The sequence below is a fragment of the Pan paniscus genome, chromosome 19 (genome assembly GCF_029289425.2).
Source record: "Pan paniscus chromosome 19, NHGRI_mPanPan1-v2.0_pri, whole genome shotgun sequence".
NCBI classification, from domain to species: Eukaryota; Metazoa; Chordata; class Mammalia; order Primates; family Hominidae; genus Pan; species Pan paniscus.
The window spans coordinates 67,916,161-67,935,152 of record NC_073268.2 but is presented as its reverse complement, the minus strand read 5'-3'; the positions used below and the strand labels follow the sequence as shown (position 1 = coordinate 67,935,152).

At 42.1% G+C, this 18,992-nt stretch overlaps 1 protein-coding gene across 1 annotated transcript in view; it reads left to right on the top strand.

Annotated features, from left to right (window-relative positions):
• The window catches only part of CA10 (carbonic anhydrase 10), a 534,680-nt gene that overhangs the window by 416,779 nt on the left and 98,909 nt on the right, over nt 1-18,992 (top strand). The window contains exon 4 of the mRNA XM_008970621.4: nt 2,371-2,556. Coding sequence (XP_008968869.1) covers nt 2,371-2,556 — 186 coding nt within the window. The remainder of the gene's footprint in view (nt 1-2,370; nt 2,557-18,992) is intronic.

Sequence of the window (18,992 nt, the reverse complement as noted above, 5' to 3'; positions counted from 1 at the left end):
AATGCCTATGTATTATCTTAATAATTAGAAAAAATAGGTTATATTTAGAGATGGAAGTCACGTCTAACACAAATCTGTCTTGAGCTATTGTACTGAAAAGGAAGTTATGGGAAATGAAAAGAAAAGTTCTGATTATCTCACACCAACTAAATATACATTTATTTGAGGCTGGAGAACAGGAGTGAAGTCATTGGCATGGATCATTTGGTTGCAAGGAATAGATAACTTGAGGTTTAAAAATGTATTGGTAAGGTGTAGAATATTAGAAAGTACAGTTCAGGCCTCTTGAAGGAACTAGAACGAAGAGACACAAAGATATCTGAAGCTAAGTAGTTATTCTCCACATTCCCTCCCCACTTCCCCTGTGTGTGGTCTCCTCTGTCAATGTTGGGACATCTGCCTCAGTCCTCTCTCTCTGATCTGACTTTCTCTGCTTAACAGTATGGTTGGGACTCAGGCGACCTTGCAGTTCAGGAACTCAACGGAGAGTTTCTGTTGATAGTTCCAGATTTCACAGGAGAAAGAAGATGACTGACTTAGTGTCTATCAATTCCCTTTTGCTGCATAACAAACCACCCCAAAATTTAGAGACTTAAATAATCATTTAGCTCCAAGCCTATGGGTCAGTGGACATTTCTGACCTGGGCCAGGCTAAGCTGATCTCAGCTGAGCCAGTCAGCTAGTGGATCAGCCACAGAGTAGCCAGTCTAGATGGCCTCTCCTGGGATGGCTCTCCTCACTGTGGCCCCATCCTCCAGCAGGCTAGCCCAGGCTCATTTGCATGGTAGTTTCACGGCTCCACGAAGAAGTGAAGAAAACACGCATGCCCTCAAGGTCTACTCTCAGGACTAGCATGTTGTGTGCAGCACATGCTTTTGGCCAAAGTAAATGACAAGGCCAGCCCAGACTCGACGTAGAGAAATAGCCTCTTATCTAGATGACAGCAGTTACAAAATTACATTGTTGGGAGTGTAGTTATAGGGAGGGGAAGAATTCCTGTCATTTTTGTAAACTGCACATAATCTCTAGGGGCCTAGGCTGACATGAGCTCCATGCAGTCGCTGCACCACATTGCCATTTCCACATAATGCCATTGGTCGATGTACCAGGGAAATGTGAGTCTGGGGAATCCACTATTTCAACCTGGAAGTGACACTCGTCATGACCCCTCCCAATCCATGGCCCCTATCAGTCACATGGGCTCCATTCTACAGTAAGGTGGCAGGAAACAAAATGAGTCACTGGAATATTTGGTGAGCATTATGGTCTCTGCCACAGTGAACAACTCAAGAGCTAATCATTCACAACACCAGTGTCAGAAAGGTGGAAGAGAGGCAGGTAAAAGATAGTGCTATAGAGCATATATATGAAAACCACATCTAATGAAGGTGTCAGAAGGTACAGGAAGCCCTTCAGGAATCACTAGGGCTGAAGGCTTGGGCCAAAAAGTCAGAGTAAGCAGGAAGAAAATCCAAGTAGTTCAGCCTCCTGTAACCCAGAAACACTCCTTCCAGACTCATTCAAAGTCTCCCTAAGCTCTAGATCCTACTCCCAGAGCTAAGTCAACCCAAGAGAGTAAGAAAGTAGAGTTTCAGATGGGAATGAGTGTTCTAGAATCAATTGTTGTTGAGAAGTGCTAAGGTCACAGTCAGGAAAATGAAGCTGAACATCAAGTCCCAGCAAGAAAAGAAGGAAAAGGAATGCCAAGCATTCATGTTAGCAGTTTGGAGGGGCTGGAGCAAGATGGAATCAGGAATAAGAAGTAAGTCTAGGAATCTATGAAATTGGAAGTTTGAGTGAATCCCTTTAGTTTAACACTTGAGGCCCACAAGCTATGAAGATTCTGTGCAATGTCTGGTTGCAGGGCAGGACACACCAGATAGGACGCTTGAGAATTCGTACCTAGGCTTTCCATCTCCCATGAGCATCTGCTTCTAGTCACTCATTTTCTCTTCCCTGTCTCATTTGGCCTTCTTAGTATCTCACCTCTTGCTAACTGCTTTCTCCAATTTCTTGCAGCTGAGATTTAGAACTCTTGCTGTATCTTTCCATTCCAAATACTTATTGTAAGAAGGACAAGTTCATCTTTTATAAAATGCAATGCATAAAATATTAGTCACAAATGATGAAAAGTCTCCTTCAAGTTCTTACCTCAAATTCCTAAGCTATCATGTGGTTTATGCCTCACAGAAATTACCATAGATCCCACATATACCCTCTGGGGCAGCTGCCACTCCCTACTCCACATGTGGATTTAGCCCATCTTCCCATCAAGAGGAAGCAAAAGGTGTTGATCCAAGCACCATGCTGGGTTTGGGGAGGCATAGAAGAAGGAGGGCCTTGCTTGACCTGTTGCTAATTGCCTTGCAGGTCAGTGGGACCATGTACAACACTGGAAGACACGTATCCCTTCGCCTGGACAAGGAGCACTTGGTCAACATATCTGGAGGGCCCATGACATACAGCCACCGGCTGGAGGAGATCCGACTACACTTTGGGAGTGAGGACAGCCAAGGGTCGGAGCACCTCCTCAATGGACAGGCCTTCTCTGGGGAGGTATGTTAGTCTGTCAAAGTACTAAGGTTAAATGTCAACTTATAAGATTGGGTGCCTGTTTATGTCCAAGATGGGATAACATAACAAAGGGATTCGCTCTAATCTATGAAATGAGAAGGCCCATGCCTTCTTTCTCCATCTGTCTTTTGCAAATTGACATCGAAGTCAATAACAAGCTTCTAGTGTTTTCCAGGGAAGGCTACAATGAAACTAGCTCTTTCCTTCTGAGACAATGTTGCAGCTCTCTTGAGACTCATGTCCAGTGATATTTCTAGAGCATTATTTCAACCCCAAATCCTCACCTTATATATATATATATATATAATACATCTTTACTTACACCTATCTGGGCGATCAGCCTCTCACGTATCACATATGATAGCACAGATTCCATAACTTTTCTTTGGAATATAATGAGTCATATTTGCATAAAACTATAACATACTGTGAAATAAGTGTCAGGCAACTCAATAGTTTTCCTGAGTTTCCGCAAAATGGAAACGTCACTGTGTGCCACCATCAACCCAGACAGAACTCAGGCCACAGCAGAGAGCCCAACCACAGTTTCATTTATAGGACAAGAGCTACAGTTTAAACAGTTGTCATCTGTGGTGTGACACTTCACAAGTAGGGTGTAGGTAATTTGATCTGTTTTACCCCCATTATACTGGAGGGTGTTTATGAACTAGAGATCAGGGGTCCTTACATGCTAAATGCCCTGTGACTAGGTTTCTGCTTAAGAGTCCTCAATAACTGATGTTAGGAAGGCTTTGAAATTACAAAAATATGTATTGCATGTGGTGTTTTTATTTTTTTAAAGATCATGTATAAATCTGGCCTTATTTTCGGTGTGTTAAGGCCAAGCACTAAGAAACAGACCCACAATCTTAATGAGTCCAGCAGTCAGATTTTAATGTGCATCCAAAATGTGTCACTAAGAGCCTGCCTAGGCACTCAGCTAGTTACCAGGGATACAGAGATTTAAAAAAAGGGCTCCTACCACAGAGAAGCTCAAAGAGTGCTACATTCAAGTCATTAAAGTATAATGTCATGCTGTAATGGGGATGTACAAAGGCCCTGGCAAACTCAAAGGAAGAAGTGGTAAATTTTGCTTGAAGGGGTCAGGAGAAGCTTCACAGAGAAGGTGCCCCTTGAACTGGGCTGTAAAGAGAGGCAATGATGAACAATTTTAAGACCATCAGCTTTGGAGTCCAGTGACCTGAGTTTTGTAGTCTTGCTTTGATACACACTGTGTGATCTTGGGATGTTACTTGAGCCTTCTAAGGCACAGTTTAGACACCTCCATTTTAAAAATTAAGTGGGATTCCAGATGTAAAAGCACTGAAAGTACTCAATGATTGATAAACAACAATGACAAAGCAGGAAATGAGGGCTAGTGTGAGCAAAAGCCCCGAGGCATGTCAGGGCAGTGTGTGCTGGAGAAGCTGCATGATTTCATCTAGCATTTTATCTGTGATCTGTTAATAATGACTCTATAAACAATAGGGTTGAGCTGTAGTATGGGTCTCCCTCCTGGATCTGTAGGGAAAAAAAATGCTAGGATTGATTAGGGATGTCTGCCAAAGGCATTGTAATGCCAGGCTCCCAAGTTGCAGATTCTGAACTAGAGTACAACAAGAAATGTAATGAAAGCAGGACAGAAAGTCACAATTTGAGCATAACTGGGTACTGCCGGTCTGAATTAGAGAATATTCAAAATTAGATGAATTCTTCCTCTTAAGTTATTTTAAGGTTTGTAATTATTTTATCTGTTGACTTACTTGCTCATTTTTTTGTTTGCTGTTATTTCTTTTTCTCCCCCATATTCTGTCATATTCCAGCACCTATCACAACACTGCTTCAGAGTAGAAATATTTGTTAAATGAATAATTGATAAAATGTAGATGTTTACTAGGCTAAAATCTTTACATTGTATTATTCTTTAGTGACACTTGTTTCTTCAGTATATGATAAGGGTGCTTTGTAACTTATACGTGAACCACAATTTTAGAGTAAATGAGTGATTCCAAAATCCTTAAGGGAAACATATAGTAATTTGATCTCTTAGTGTATGAATTTTCCTAGACCTACACCAGACCACAGGTATCAGGTGCACCAAAGAATTTGCATTTTAAAAGTTCCCAGGAGAGTCTGACGATTAGGTTTGTGAAGCACTTCCACAATGGTACATTATTATGTGTTCCCAGTGAAGAAAGCAATGAGTGAAGAAAGCATGTAAGCAGGGTTGCAAATCACAATGAACTGGGAAGCCTTGTCAAAATATTTTCCTCTCAGTCCTTCCCAAAACCAACTGAATCAGTCTCAGGATATAGGATCCAGGTTTGTACATTTGTAAAACTTTCCCCAAGAGATTTTGGTTAGCGACCACTGTGCCAATTTTAGGTGAAACTCCGCCTGAATTATCCCAGTTTTCTAAACAAAGGGGACTTAATCAACAAAATCACACTGCTAAAAAGAGGGGAAGGCACACACATTGGTAATTGTCCCCTGGAAATGGCAAGGCTGGGTTGCTATCTAGACTAATGAGACTTGGAGAACAGCTTCCCAAGTAGGGTGGTCACACACACACATCCACTGCTCCAACGTAGGCTTGAGCACTGGCCTCAGCATAGGTATAATCTACCTTGCCCTGGGTAGATGCAGTCATCGTATCACATTTCTTTCCAAGCCTCTCAATGTCAGGGGTCTATAGACGAACTGGTATGGGTTTAGGTGCAAGAGACCAGAATTTCAGAGTCCCCGAAACAATGCTATATGCAAAGTAGTGCGATAAGCAGTTGACTTTTGAGATCCCATTTACGGATTTCAGCAAGCAAGAAGAGTTTGGCATCTTCTGTGTAGCATAAGGGAAGACACCTATGGCCAATGGGTGGTAGCTATAAAGAGATGGAATTCAGCTACATATGTGTTCTAACGATGAAAACGATACACTGATGAAATGAGTTTGCCTCTGAAAATTGTGACTTCGTATTACTGGAATTATTTTATTTATTTATTTATTTATTTATTTAGAGAGAAAGGGTCTTACTCTGTTACCCAGGCTGAAGTACAGTGGTAGCACCATCACAGTTCACTGTAACCTCTAACTCCTGGGCTCAATCAATTCTTTTGTCTTGGCCCCCCCAAAGTGCTAGGATTATAGGTGTGATCCACTGCACTCAGCCCCATTACTGGAGTTATTAAGCACTGAACAGAATTTGGTGACTCCATAAAGGTGACTCACATTCGAATGAGCAGGGGAAACTGTCAGTTTTAATGTATCTTCTGATGCTGAAATTCTATACAATCCATAATTTTTTTTTTTTTTGAGATGGAGTCTCGCTGTGTCACCCAGGCTGAAGTGCAGTGTCATGATCTCGGTTCACTGCAACCTCCACCTCCTGGGTTCAAGCGATTCTCCTACCTCAGCCTCTCTAGTAGCTGGGATTACAGGTGTGCACCACCACACCTGGCTAATTTTTTTAAGTACAGGTGAGGTTTCACTATGTTGGCCAGGCTGGTCTTGAATTCCTGACCTCAAGTGATCTGCCCCCCTCGGCCTCCCAAAGTGCTGAGATTACAGGCGTGAGCCACTGCACCAATCCATGATTATCTTATAGAAATTTCCTTCAATTGTATTCTACTGAGGATTAGCCTCAGTAAAAGTCAACATATCTCACCCTGAAGGTTAACTTTTTAAAAAATGAATTTCAACTTTTATTATAGATTAAAGTGCACACATGCAGGTTTGTTATGTGGGTAGATTGCGCGAATCTGGTTAACTTAATTTTTATTTTGTGCTACCTTCAAAGCCAACTTTGGCCTCTATTTTTGGCTATCCTTTGAGACAACCCAAGTAGACACTTCTAGCAAGAAAGCATGTGTTTATTTTGTTGACAGTGAATAATCACATTGCCATCTGCCCTATCTATCACTGCTGATCATGATAAGTCAATTAATGCCAGGCATTTTCCTTGGCACAGTGCAACAGTCGTTATCTGAAGTGCTATAGATTAATTGCAGTCTTGTCTAGTGAGGTTATTGTAATTGATGGTAATCATTTGCTTTGTTTTATAAAGCTGCATGGATGTATGACATAGTCAGCAACTGCATTTTTATAAAAATTACTCATGTCCTACACAGAGAACTCCTGGATTCCTTGTTGGGTGTTGGTGATAAATGAGCACATTCAGGGATTCAAATATCTCAATTTCTTTAAGAAGGAAAAATGAACTGTTTTTAATAAGTAAGACCCTTAGCTTGCTAATCATGTCTAAATGGTTAGATTAATGTCCAGTATAAAGTAGGATATTTATGAAAAGAAGAAAATACATTAGCCAGGGAAAAAATAATATTTGAAAAGAAACATGCCTTAGATTCCATTGCAGTAGTGGGGCTAGACAAGAAGAATCTTCCTGATTTGGGATACATTAGACAAGTTCATTTAAAAATCCTTCCTTAAGTTCTTCTTTTCAAGGGGGCAGAAGGGTACACTGAGAATTGTACCAGCCACTTCATGCAAGATCTATAGCCAGTTCCTCCTGTTAATTTCATCCACTCTTCACACGCTCTTGTGCTTCTGCCATGTGGTGGGCTCCGAGCTAGGCATGGGCCAGAGTGCAGCTTCTGCCCACAGATGTGTAAAGTCTATTGAGGGATGTATATTGATAATACCACATAATGTGGATTATATTTGAAGCTTATTCCAGATGGGGATTATGAAATAGCTCTCACTAGATAGCATTAAGCAAAGAATGGGTGAGCAGCTGTGCAACCTGACCCACTTGCTGCTCCCTCTGACAGCAAGGTAGAAACACCTTGACCTTGCTAGCTCTCAGCCTCTGGAATCTCTGATCCTGCTCAAAACACATCTGAGAGAGGGAAAAGTCCATAGCTGTTGCTATGGTGATATAGATAGGATGTGTTTCATTAAAAGGGGAGAATTAAAGTCATATGTAAAATATGGGGCTTTCTCTCTTGCTTTCTCTCTCTCTCTCAGTGGCTCTGAATCAGAAAAGAGAAAACAATTATCTCAGAACCAACAACTGAAACAAAACAACAGAAAATGCAGGCCTTGTCCTCTTCCAGGAATCAATTATTTGCATCCTTGAGAGGCTGGTTTCACTAAAGCAACACAAATTTGTAGGAATAAGCAACTAACATCAAATTGTCCTGAAGTGTGCTAGGGTATGAAAAGTGCTGAGGAGAACATCCTTGAGAGCCAGGGCCCCATTAGGCAATGAATGGCTTGTGAGGAGTGCTCAGGCAATGTAATTAGCACTTTGCTGCTCTGCCACGACCTCCTGGTAGAGATGCTCCATTGACACAATTGGAGATTGAGAGGAAATGAGGATTGGGATGTATAAGGACAGGTACATGGACAATACATATGGAAGTGCCACTTATATGCCATGGTGAAGCTGCTCCCTCTACTCTGAATGCCAGCCCCATCTCCCTTCCCCCATCCACCACAGTTCCCCATCATAGCTTCCCAAGCCCCTTTCTCTCCTCCCAGACAGGAAGGTGCTGCCTCCTTTTGACTTCCAGAGGATCCTGTGTATTCATCTATTACAGGGGTTTACAAACCATACCCTGTGGACCAAGTCCAGCCTAGGAGCTAAGAATGGTTTACATTTTTAAAGGATGCTATTAAAAAGAGAGAAACTGACCAACCACATGCAGCTTGCAGAAGCCAAAATATTTACTACCTGGCCTTTTTAGCTGACCCCAATCTATTATGTTGCCCATCACTGTGGGTTTTGTAACTGTTTAATCTCACTTCTATTGGAACCATAGTCCTTTGTTGATGGGAATTTTATATTGATCATTGCTGTGTTCCCAACACCTCATACATTGTCTGGACTTGAGGATAGTCAATAAATATTTACTGAATGAGGGAATAAATGACCTTGGTAAACCTCTTAAGGACAAGACCTATTCATCTTTGCATGCCATGCACCTAGCACAGTGCCTGACATACAGTCAATGCTTAAGTGGTGTTTGTGGAATGAGTCATTAAACCACTGAATCAACAACTCAGTCAACCATTTGTGTCCCAGGAGCAAAAATCTTATAGGCATTTTTTTCCCTGAAATTCTGAAGTATGTGGCCTCCGTTCACTGTACAGAAATATACAGCCCCATTTAACTTGAAGATGGAGTGTTTATATGAAGGCTACCCAAAGCATTAAATTCCATTAGAAACTGTAAAAGAGGAAGAGTGGTTCAGTTTGCAGTTACTACTAAGACATGTTCTGGAATTTCTCTGGGAAAGAAATATGCTTTGAGAAATTCAAAATGTATTTAGAAGGCACCTCACCTAGCCCTATCCCAAATGTGGTAAAGGACACAAAAGGATTGAACAATTAAGCGCTACCCTGGAGGGATGTAAGAGCCACTGGAAGGACAAGGCACAGACTTGAGTTAGTTACTGTGCAGCACAATCTAGAGCTCACCCAGTCATGCCCATAGGTGGCTGCAGAATCTCACTGCCAACACTTGGCCACTGTTCACATGCTTTGTGGTTTACCTTCATTCATTCATCCAGTTAACAAATATTGATTGTCTATTATGTGCTACAGTGAATAAAACAAATAAAAATGTCTACCTGTAAGGTGCTTATAGTCTAGCAGGGGGAGACAGATAATAAATAATAAACATAATAAATGAGTAAATTTACATGTAAATTTAGAATATGATAAATGCTATGGAGACAGAACTAGAGCAAAACAAGAGAGATCAGAGAATGAGGAGTGGAAGGAGTGAGCTACAAGTTTAAATAGTGTGGCCAGTATAGGCCTCAGTGAGAAGATGACATTTGTGAGGTTGCCAGGGAGATGTCTGGGGAAGGACATTCCAGGCAGAGGCAATCACCAGTACCATGATTTTGAAGTGGGAGGGAGCTGTGAGCATGCAAGGAAGAGCGGATGCAGCATGAGCACATGTGTGAGTGATGGGGAAGGAGGTCGGAGAGGTCAGAGCAGGGCCAGAGGCTGCTGCAGACCACGTGGGTCCTCTCTATGTGCACTTTGTATGGACTTTGGTTTTTACTCTGAATAAATTCCAAAGCACAGAGACAGAAATTCTCCCATTTGATCATAAACCTCAAGGCGGTTGCTCTCAATGTTACCACCTTCTTGGGGAAACAAAGGCCCAACACCATCCAGGCAATAAATAACCAAGATTGGACTTAGTTCGGGTCTTCTGATTCATAACACTGCCTAATATAGCCCACAATTTATCCATAAACCCAATACGAATGATTACTCATCTGCTCTGGGCCCTAGCTTGGTAGGGAAATTCAAAGACTGATAGGCCATAGTGCCTGCCTGTAAGGAGCCTACAGTATAGTAGAGGATCCTGTCTTTCCAATCAGACTGTTAACTCCCTACAGTCACAGAGTATGTTGTAGTTTTTAAATATCTCCCCATACACAAAATGGGCACTGGGTACATATTGCTGAGTAGAAATTAAATGAGTAAATGAAGATAATTTAAGAATGTAGCTTTCAAAGTACCTAAATTATACCCAATATATCATGAATTAAATTGTGTAGTCATAATGGCAAACCTAATAAAGTTGTCAATATTAACAGAGGTTCTAGAATTTTTTATGTTAAATTATTCACAAATACAAGGTAAGTAAATTCGGAGTACCTGGGAGAAATAATGGAACAATTGAGAACCTGTGTACCAGAAAAATTCATGTAGATTCCTCATTTCAGCCCTGGAATTACTCCTAGGATCAGACTAAGGAGCTTTGCCAATGCTAGACATCAAATTTCTAGATTCTAAGAGCCAGTCCCACCAGAGTGAGCAAACTGGCCTTCAAGAAGCAAAGCAAACAGAGGCAGAAGCTCAGATGGTGGTAGGGCACATTACAGCAATACCAGCAAGCATATGATGACTCTGATCTAAGGAGAGGAAGTTCTCCCTCTGGACATTTTTATAATTACTTCTGGGAAAGCACAGCCCAATCAAGTCAGCAGTTCCTGAATTGCCAGTATTGGATAGTCACTAGAGCAGCCTAAGAGAGAGGGCATTGCATTAGAAGACAGCCTCCTGCGGTCAACTCATTATCCCATTGACTCCAGCCTAATCTGCATCATAACTCTGGCCTGGACCCCCAGGATGGCATATGACAGCCACCATCCTCCTCCACTTGACTCTGATCTCCCTGCTGATGCTTCATCGGAAGAAAGGAGGAAGGTGTTACATTACAAAAGACAATATTAAAGACAGGCATTAACTGGAATTTGATCAGGGTTCTGCCTCAGACCTGTCACCATGGAGACCATGGCTATTATCATTTTACAAGTGTTGAATGAGGCCTTCGTTTATTTAGTAACCAATGACACTGCAGTTACAGGCATGAGTACCGCTCACAACACTTCCATGAACTAGCTGTGTTTTTTAACTCATTTCCAACGCTGCAGGAATAAAATCAATTTGAAAAAGAGGTGTTAAATAAGAATGACCTATATTCGTTGGGACTCTGATACCATCAATGGCCAATGAAAATTTGTAGAGGTTCCACGAAAGGTCACATCTCTCACTTCCAGACATAGACCTGGACTTGGAAAGGACAAGTCTACTCCAAGTGTCCATCTAAAGTGACAGTGTCAGAGGAGGAACTTTTGAGGCCATCTCTTCCAGCATACCCCCTGTGTGTACAAAGGAAAAATCAAATGCCAGAAAGGGCAAGAGACCTGCCCAAGGTCACAGAGATTTAGCGGCAGAATTAGGACCAGAACCCAAGTTTCCTGACTCTTAATTGGGGATTTTTAACTTTTTAAATAAAATTTAGAATTCTGTCAAATCCCAAGATTCAAAAAACCTTCTTAGGTCACCTGGTTTAGTCACCTCATAGAGCAAATAGAGCCTGAGAATCAGATTTCCTGCATTTGTGAGCACAGCCCCATCGCAAGGGCATCTATAGAGTCAGCCTCAAAACAGCAAAGACATTGGGAGATTATTTCACAAAACATAAGCCATAATGAGCATCCACAAGGAAGTGGATCTAGAAATCACCAAATCACCCCTGAGAAAAGACCACCAATGTGAGAGCGAGCCATAATAGTGCCTGATTGAGATAAATGTGAGAATTAAAGATTGGAAGACTAAAATATAGTGTCTTAAATGTTCTTCCTTGGTCTCAATATGAAAAGGCAATCATACTATTGCATTAAGAACCTAAGAACAGAAGCAATGCTTTTGTGCAGTTTAAATCTCCCCCGCCCACATTCCCCAATAACCCTCCAGAACAGTTCAGTAATATTAAATATAAGTAATCCAGATAATATTGCTAAATTAAATCATTCGATGTCTAGCTGCTCCGTGGATGTGCTGCTCTACAATTCAAAATAAGGCCATTTAAAACCACCGGATTCATTTGCACTGACATATCGATAAACTTTTGCTGAAACAAAGCTAATCATTTCAATGGTGCCAACTTAATTGCTCACCAGTTGACAGATAATAAACAGACCTGAGGATTAAAATATGAACTAATTACTGTACTCAATTCCATTTACTTGATTTCATGTTCCATTAATTTTTTGCATCATTTCTGGTGGAAGCCTTAGATTTATGGTTGCCCCAAATGAATTATGCCACTTAGTTGCCTGTGCCATGCTCATATTCAGAATTGGTTGGAAAGGGCAGAATTCTGGGCAGTAAATATTTAGCCGAAGCAGCCTAGGATATAGTAAGTGAAGGTGATTATCCATTCCCAAATACCAGCCACAGTCAGCCTCTATAAATCTATCCCCATCTCTGCAGTAAAAGGGCAACAGTAGGGTTACTCTCATGATTATTCATCAGATCTGCTGGTGAGAGGCACACTCCAAGAGCAATGGTTGGCTTGGCCTGGAAGGGGGGCTGTAGGGAAGCAGGGACAAACACACTAAGGGAAGGACAATGGCCTAAGAGTTGGACACTTGGGCCACCAGACAGAAGGCAACATTTTGACTTAGAAGATCTGACTTCAGCACTCCTCTCTGCCACTTACTAGCTGTGTGATCTTGGAAAAGGCAGAATTCAGTAAACTGCTTTGCCTTTTTGAGTCTTTTAAACTGGGAGATGGAGCTAATTATGCTGGTTCTATATATATATATTATAGGGTAATTGTGCAATGCAAAGAAACCTCTTCTGTGATAGGGCTTTTTAAGCCATAAAGTGCTGTACAAGTCAGTTATTGGCTAGCCAATAACTAAGTTCTAAGGTTCACCTTAGAACTCACCTAGCCCAAACTGAAGATAAGATACATTAGCATAATCACGGTGAACTAAAATGACTTCTACCATCAGCTGTAATTTATTGAGCATGTACTGTGTCTCAGGCATTGTGCTTAGGGCCTTATCACACCCAGTCCTCACAATAAGCTTTTGAGCTAGCACTTATCAGCACCATTTTATATTCAAGGAACAGAAACCTCGAGAGGTTAAAGAACCTGCTTTCAGTTGCATGGTCGGTCCAGGGAAGAGAACCCGGGTCTCTGACTCCAGCTATGCACTGAGTGACCTTAGACAGTCACCTTACCTCTCTGGCTCTGCCACTAAGTAGCTGCTTGATCCTGGGTAAGTCCATTCTTCTAATCATAAGTGCCTGATTGTGTTACCTGAGATGATCTTCCAGTTCCTCTCAATTCTGCATCAGCCTTAAGAACAGTCTGCACTGTTTCTAGCTGTAAGGTGAGACAGGAGCCTATTTCTCCAAGTAGTACAGCAGCGGTGTGAAATATGACACAGCATCATTCTGTGTTCCTGCGGAGGACCTTCATTCCTTCACTCACCTTCCCCTCCCAGATGGACAGCTACTGGGAAGTTACAGTTCCCAGATGGAAGCTACTGTACATGCAGATGTACAGTTACATTTTTTCTCTCTTCTTTATAACAAGCAAGGCATTGTATGTGTGTAAATTTGTGTATAAACACATCTATTTGCCTCTGCAAAGCACAAGAAACCATATTCCTTAGTCTCAGAGGTAGCTTGGGTGAATTCGTCATCTTGCTTTGGATCTATTTGCTGAGCTAGAAATTTCTGGACTCAGCCTTGGAAATGAATCCTGCAGGAGCTATTTGGCAAAATGAGCTTAGCCAGGAGGTTTTAAATCACACTCCCAGCCAGGAAAAAGGGGAAGGCCCAGGGGCCACCAGATATCTGCATCAGGACTTAGCATCCTGGCACCAGTTTTTCAAATCAAGTAATTGTGTCTGCTTTGGGAAAGACTAATTGTGTGTGGGCTCAAATGGTAACCCCAGAACAGCTGCTGTTTCTGTAAAGTCCTCTGTGGGGGTCAAGCATTTTCTACCTGTTGCAGCTGCCTCTCTAGGGCTAATGTGTTCCCATGACCCAGGTTAAGGGCCATGACCTACTTGCATGAGCAGCTGTTAATTGTGGAAGTGAAAATTGATGGAATTATTCATTCCTGTGTTTGAATCCTGGCTCTATCAGCTGTGACCCTAGGCAATTTATTCAACCTCCTTGTGCCCCAATTTCCTCATTAATGGGACAAATATGAGTGATGTCCATTCTACAGGGTGGTTTCCCCCAGTTTTGTTGAGGTATAGTTTGCATACAAAAAAAATTTAAGAATTTAAACTGTACAATATGATGCTTTTTCACAAATACAAAGTTGTGTAACCATGACCAAAATGGTCTAGAACGCTTCCATCAACCCAAAAAGTTTCTGTGTTCTTCTGTAGTCCTTCCCTCCTACCCTAGCCCCTGGCAATCACTGATCTGCAATCACTAGAGTTTTGCCTTTCCTGGATTTCAATCCGTGGACTTATACGATATAGTCTTCTTTTTTTTACTTTGTTTTTTAAGTTATACAGTAGAATTAACTTTTTTATTTTGGCATAAAGTTCTCTGAAGTTTAACAGTATATAGATTTGGATGACCATCAGCACAATCAGGAGACAGAACAGTTTCACTTTGCAGAGTAGTTTTGCGGATTAAGGGGATCAATGTATAAAAAGTGCTCAGAATAGTTGTTTGCACAGAATGAGTGCTCAAAAATGGTTGTTTTTATTAGCAATGGCATGCTTCTTCAAGCTGCATCATCTGTGGTTCACATTTTTTTCAAATAATTTCAACTTTTATTTTAGATTCGGGGTGGGGGGGTACATGTTCATGTTTGTTGCTTAGGTATGTCTCACGATGCTGAGGTTTGGGATACAGATGATCCCATCACCCAGGTACTGAGCATAGTACCCATCAGTCAGTTCTTCAACGCTTGCTTCCCTCTCTCCCTGCCCCTCCAGTAGTCCTCGGTGTCTGTCGGTGCCATTGAGTACCCAACGTTTAGCTCCCACTTATGAGTGAGGACAGGCAGTATTTGATTTTCTGTTCCTACATTAATTCACTTAGGATAATGGCCTCCAGCTGCATCCATGTTACTGCAAAAGACATGATTCTGTTCTTTTTTATGGCTGTGTAATATTCCACATTGCATATATACAGGGTCAGCATTTCTATCTTCCATCCATATCTAACAAGAATCCAGAGTAGCACCCATGCAGAAAGTGAAATTCTTAAAAATTACATGAGCAGTTGTGAGTTGGTTCCTGAAACCCTTATTCTAAGAAGATGGGTCAAGGGCCCTTCTAATGCTGTTTTCTTATCAGTGTCAAGGCATCCTGCTGTAAGGCTGCCAGGAGAAAAAGCCTCCTCCTTCTTTCCCTTTTGGCTTCCTCCATGAGATGACACAGCATTCCTCCCCTCCAGAGGATGCAGCCTCCACCAGAGAACTGAGCCTGCTGGTGTGTTGATCTTGGACTCCCCATCCTCCAGAACGGTGAAAAATAAATTTCTGCTCTTTATAAATTACCCCATCTCAGATATTCTGATGAATGGACTAAGACACTCACTCAGGCCTGCAGAAGACAGTCAAGCCCCTACTAACCACACTTAATTGTGGAGAAAACCCATCAGCTTGAGGTCCTGCAAGGAAGCGCCCTCCCGTTCCTGGCCTCCAGGTGGTGCCCTTCCCTGCCCCCAGATGGCAGTTTATTATTGCAAAGAAGACCCGCAAATAGAATATTCCTCATTCCTTGTGAGTTTGAAGCAAAGCCCTGAGCTGTCTAAATAGGATGATCACCTGCCCTGCCTTGCCCGAACAGTCCAGTTTGACACCAGTTAAGTCCTGGTATAACTGTAATATTATAGCACATCCTTTCACCTTCAAAAGTCCTCCAGTTTGCACAATGAATCGTATGCTCACCCTACGACTAGGTGACCTTTGGCAAGCCACTTAATCTCTCTAGATCTCTTTTCCTTCATCCAGAAATGAAAGGACTAGAGTAGCTCTTCCAGCACCAAGAGGCCTATGGAGTAAAATCTTCTTGCACAAGTTTGCCATCACGTATAAACCATTGATTAAGGAGTCATGATGCTATCTTGAGAGTCAGAAACATTGATGTGTAATAAATTATTTGTGTTACATTGGAGCCCCCCCCCCACCAAAGACTGAGTAGACACTTTGTAACCACCCTCATACCTCCTTTAAGGTAAAATCTTGGGAAATTAAGTCATTTGATGAAAAAGTAAAGCTCAGATTGTTCTGCTCACTTGGATGTGTGACCTTTTCTTGTTATGATGCTTGAAATATTGAACCTCCTGCTCCTGCCACTACCATACTAGTAGCTTGCACACACACACACCCCATCACACCTCAGTCATTTTGCACCTCCCAGGTAAAATGCCCCTGTGGTTAATAAGGTATTTTACTAGAAACTCTAGGTTCCCCTTGAACCATTTTGCTTTGTATAATTAATTACAAGTTAAATGATTTCTCTGCATTGAGCCACCCCTAGGAAGCAACCCCAGGAATTTATCAGCATCATCTACTTAGGTTTTGTTTCAATTCTGGTCTTTAGAGAGCCGAAATAGCAAGAAGATTCTGTCACCTCCAACTCCTCCGTGAATCCTATTGGTGTCGGCATTTAGCCTCCTTTGCCATCAAACAAAAGAGAGAATGTTTCTGCTCCAAAAAGCAGTTGCAAGCTTTGCTTTTAAAACCTCAGGGGCATCCAAACACTCAATCCTACAAAGCTCTAGTGCCGCTTCTGGAGTATTCATTTAGCTTGATTTACATTATTTTAATTTTCTTAGGGGTGTCTTTACTAGCTGGAGGGTGATATTTCCCCCTTAATTAAAGAACAAGTTGATTCCAAAGCACTCAAAACAAGCCCCTTTAAAACCCTGTCTCGCTTGTCACTTTCTCCTGCTGTTCCCTGTCTTCTGAGTGCTTTTCAGCTTCCCAGCCTCCCTGCCTTCTCAAACTGGAAACGAGACGGAACAACAGTGAGGCGAAGCGTGGCTTTCAATGGAGCCAGCCAGCCCTTGGCTTTAATTCATCTAATTCCCTGGAGCGTATGGCAATTTGGGGAGGACCAGGTAGTGTTATTGCTATCTCATAGAAAAGCTATATCAAGTTAGTAAAATTCAACAAAAATTCATATAACTAAGCCAGGAACTGTGCTAGGTTAGGGCTGCACCCAAGAACAAATCCTGCCACTGTCCTCTGGGGGCTCTAGTTCTTGACGGCATCTTAGGTAAAGTGCTTTGGGGGGCAAGTAACAGAAACGCACTCAAATGGGGTTAAGCTAAAAGGGGGATTTACTAGAAGACCTTTGGGATATGTCATAGAACTCAAGGGTAACTGGACAAATGAAGGAACTGGAAGCCAAAACTGAAACAAGGTTATAAGCCAGGGACTCACTCCTACTCCATTGCCCATCTCTGCATGATGGCCTTATTCTCAATTCTCCCCATGAGCTGTCTTTTTTTTATTTTTTATTCTCTGTGTATATAGAGGGCAGAAATGGTCCCACTTCAGCTCCCAAGTTTATGTTCCTTTGGCGCAAGACCTTCTTGTACTGACTAGCTGGCTGGCTCTTTATCCCAATTCCATATTCTCCATAGAAGAAATTTGGTTTTCCCCGAGAGGATCTGATGTCCTCTCTGACCCAATCAGCTATCCATGTGGGATGAGGTAGATAAATAGGTCTTGGTTACCTGCCTGTATGGTGGGGAGAACAGTTATCTGGTGAAGGCAGACACTGTCGGTTATGCAGACACCCTAAAAGATGTCTGCCACAGTGGGAAGATAGACAGTTCTATTCAGATCAGCCTGACAAAATTCACAAGCTCAAGTGCTGTTGACACATCCGACTCAAATTAGGGGGATGGAGAAGGCTTTCTGACATAAGCCGGATCTTGAAAGAGAAGCATGAACATAACTGAAATAGGATAAAAGCATCCCAGACAAACAGGAGTGTCACCCATTAATAGAAAGAATAACTATAAGCAATCCATAATGTACACTCAAAGAATTTAGCATCTTGTAATTGAGTGTCACAACAGTCTTCCTCATCACAGGGACTCAGTGGCACATCACAGCCATGTGACTCATCTTCCTGGCTGCTAACATTGTTCTCCCTCTCCTTCGTTTCTGCCAGTCAATGTAAAAATCACAGGGTGGGCTCAGATGAGTTGCTCAGGCGTTAGCATTAGCTTCAAGCAAGCACATTTGAATGACAGCTCTACCACCTACTGTGTGCCTTCTGATAAGTTATCTAGGCTCTTCCTGAGTGAGAAGAATGGTAATAATAATAATAAATAATAATAATGATGTCAACCTCAAAGGGCTGTTGTTGGGATAAAATGAGTTAGTATGAGATAACCTTAGCACTGGATCTGGCACAGAGTGCTAGCACTTTGGGAGGCTGAGGCAGGCAAATCACTTGAGGCCAGGAGTTCGAGACCAGCCTGGCCAACATGTTGAAACCCTGTCTCTACTAAAAATACAATTAGCCGGGTGTGGTGGTGGGTGTCTGTAATCCCAGCTACTCGGGAGGCTGAGGCACAAGAATTGCTTGAATCCAGGAGGTGGAGGTTGTAACAAGCCAAGATCTTGCCACCATACTCCAGCCTGGGCAACAGAGTGAGACCCTGTCTCAAAATAAATAAATAAATAAATCTTTTTTTTTTTTTTTTTTTTTTTTTTTACCAGCCCCTTTCCTCTGTGTCTTTTCCAGTAGTAGGCTGATGAGATGTCATAGATTTTAAAAATGCGGACTTTAGGTATGTGGTCTAACATAGGGACAGAATAGTTAAAACAAGGACTCCCCCCACCACCAAAGGAAGTTTTCTAACATAATTGTCCATCAGATATGTCCTCATCTCTTGTCTCCCTGTCAGTTTCTAGAACTCAGAGCAAAAAGAATTGTTTATATTGTTCCAGATTACTCATTGACCAGAATCCATTTCCCTTTCTTTTTTTCTTGAGACGGAGTCTCGTCCTGTCGCCAGGCTGGAGTGCAGTGGTACAATCTCGGCTCACTGCAACCTCCACCTCCCGGGTTCAAGTGATTCTCCTGCCTCAGCCTCCAGAGTAGCTGAAACTACAGGCACATGCCACCATGCCCAGCTA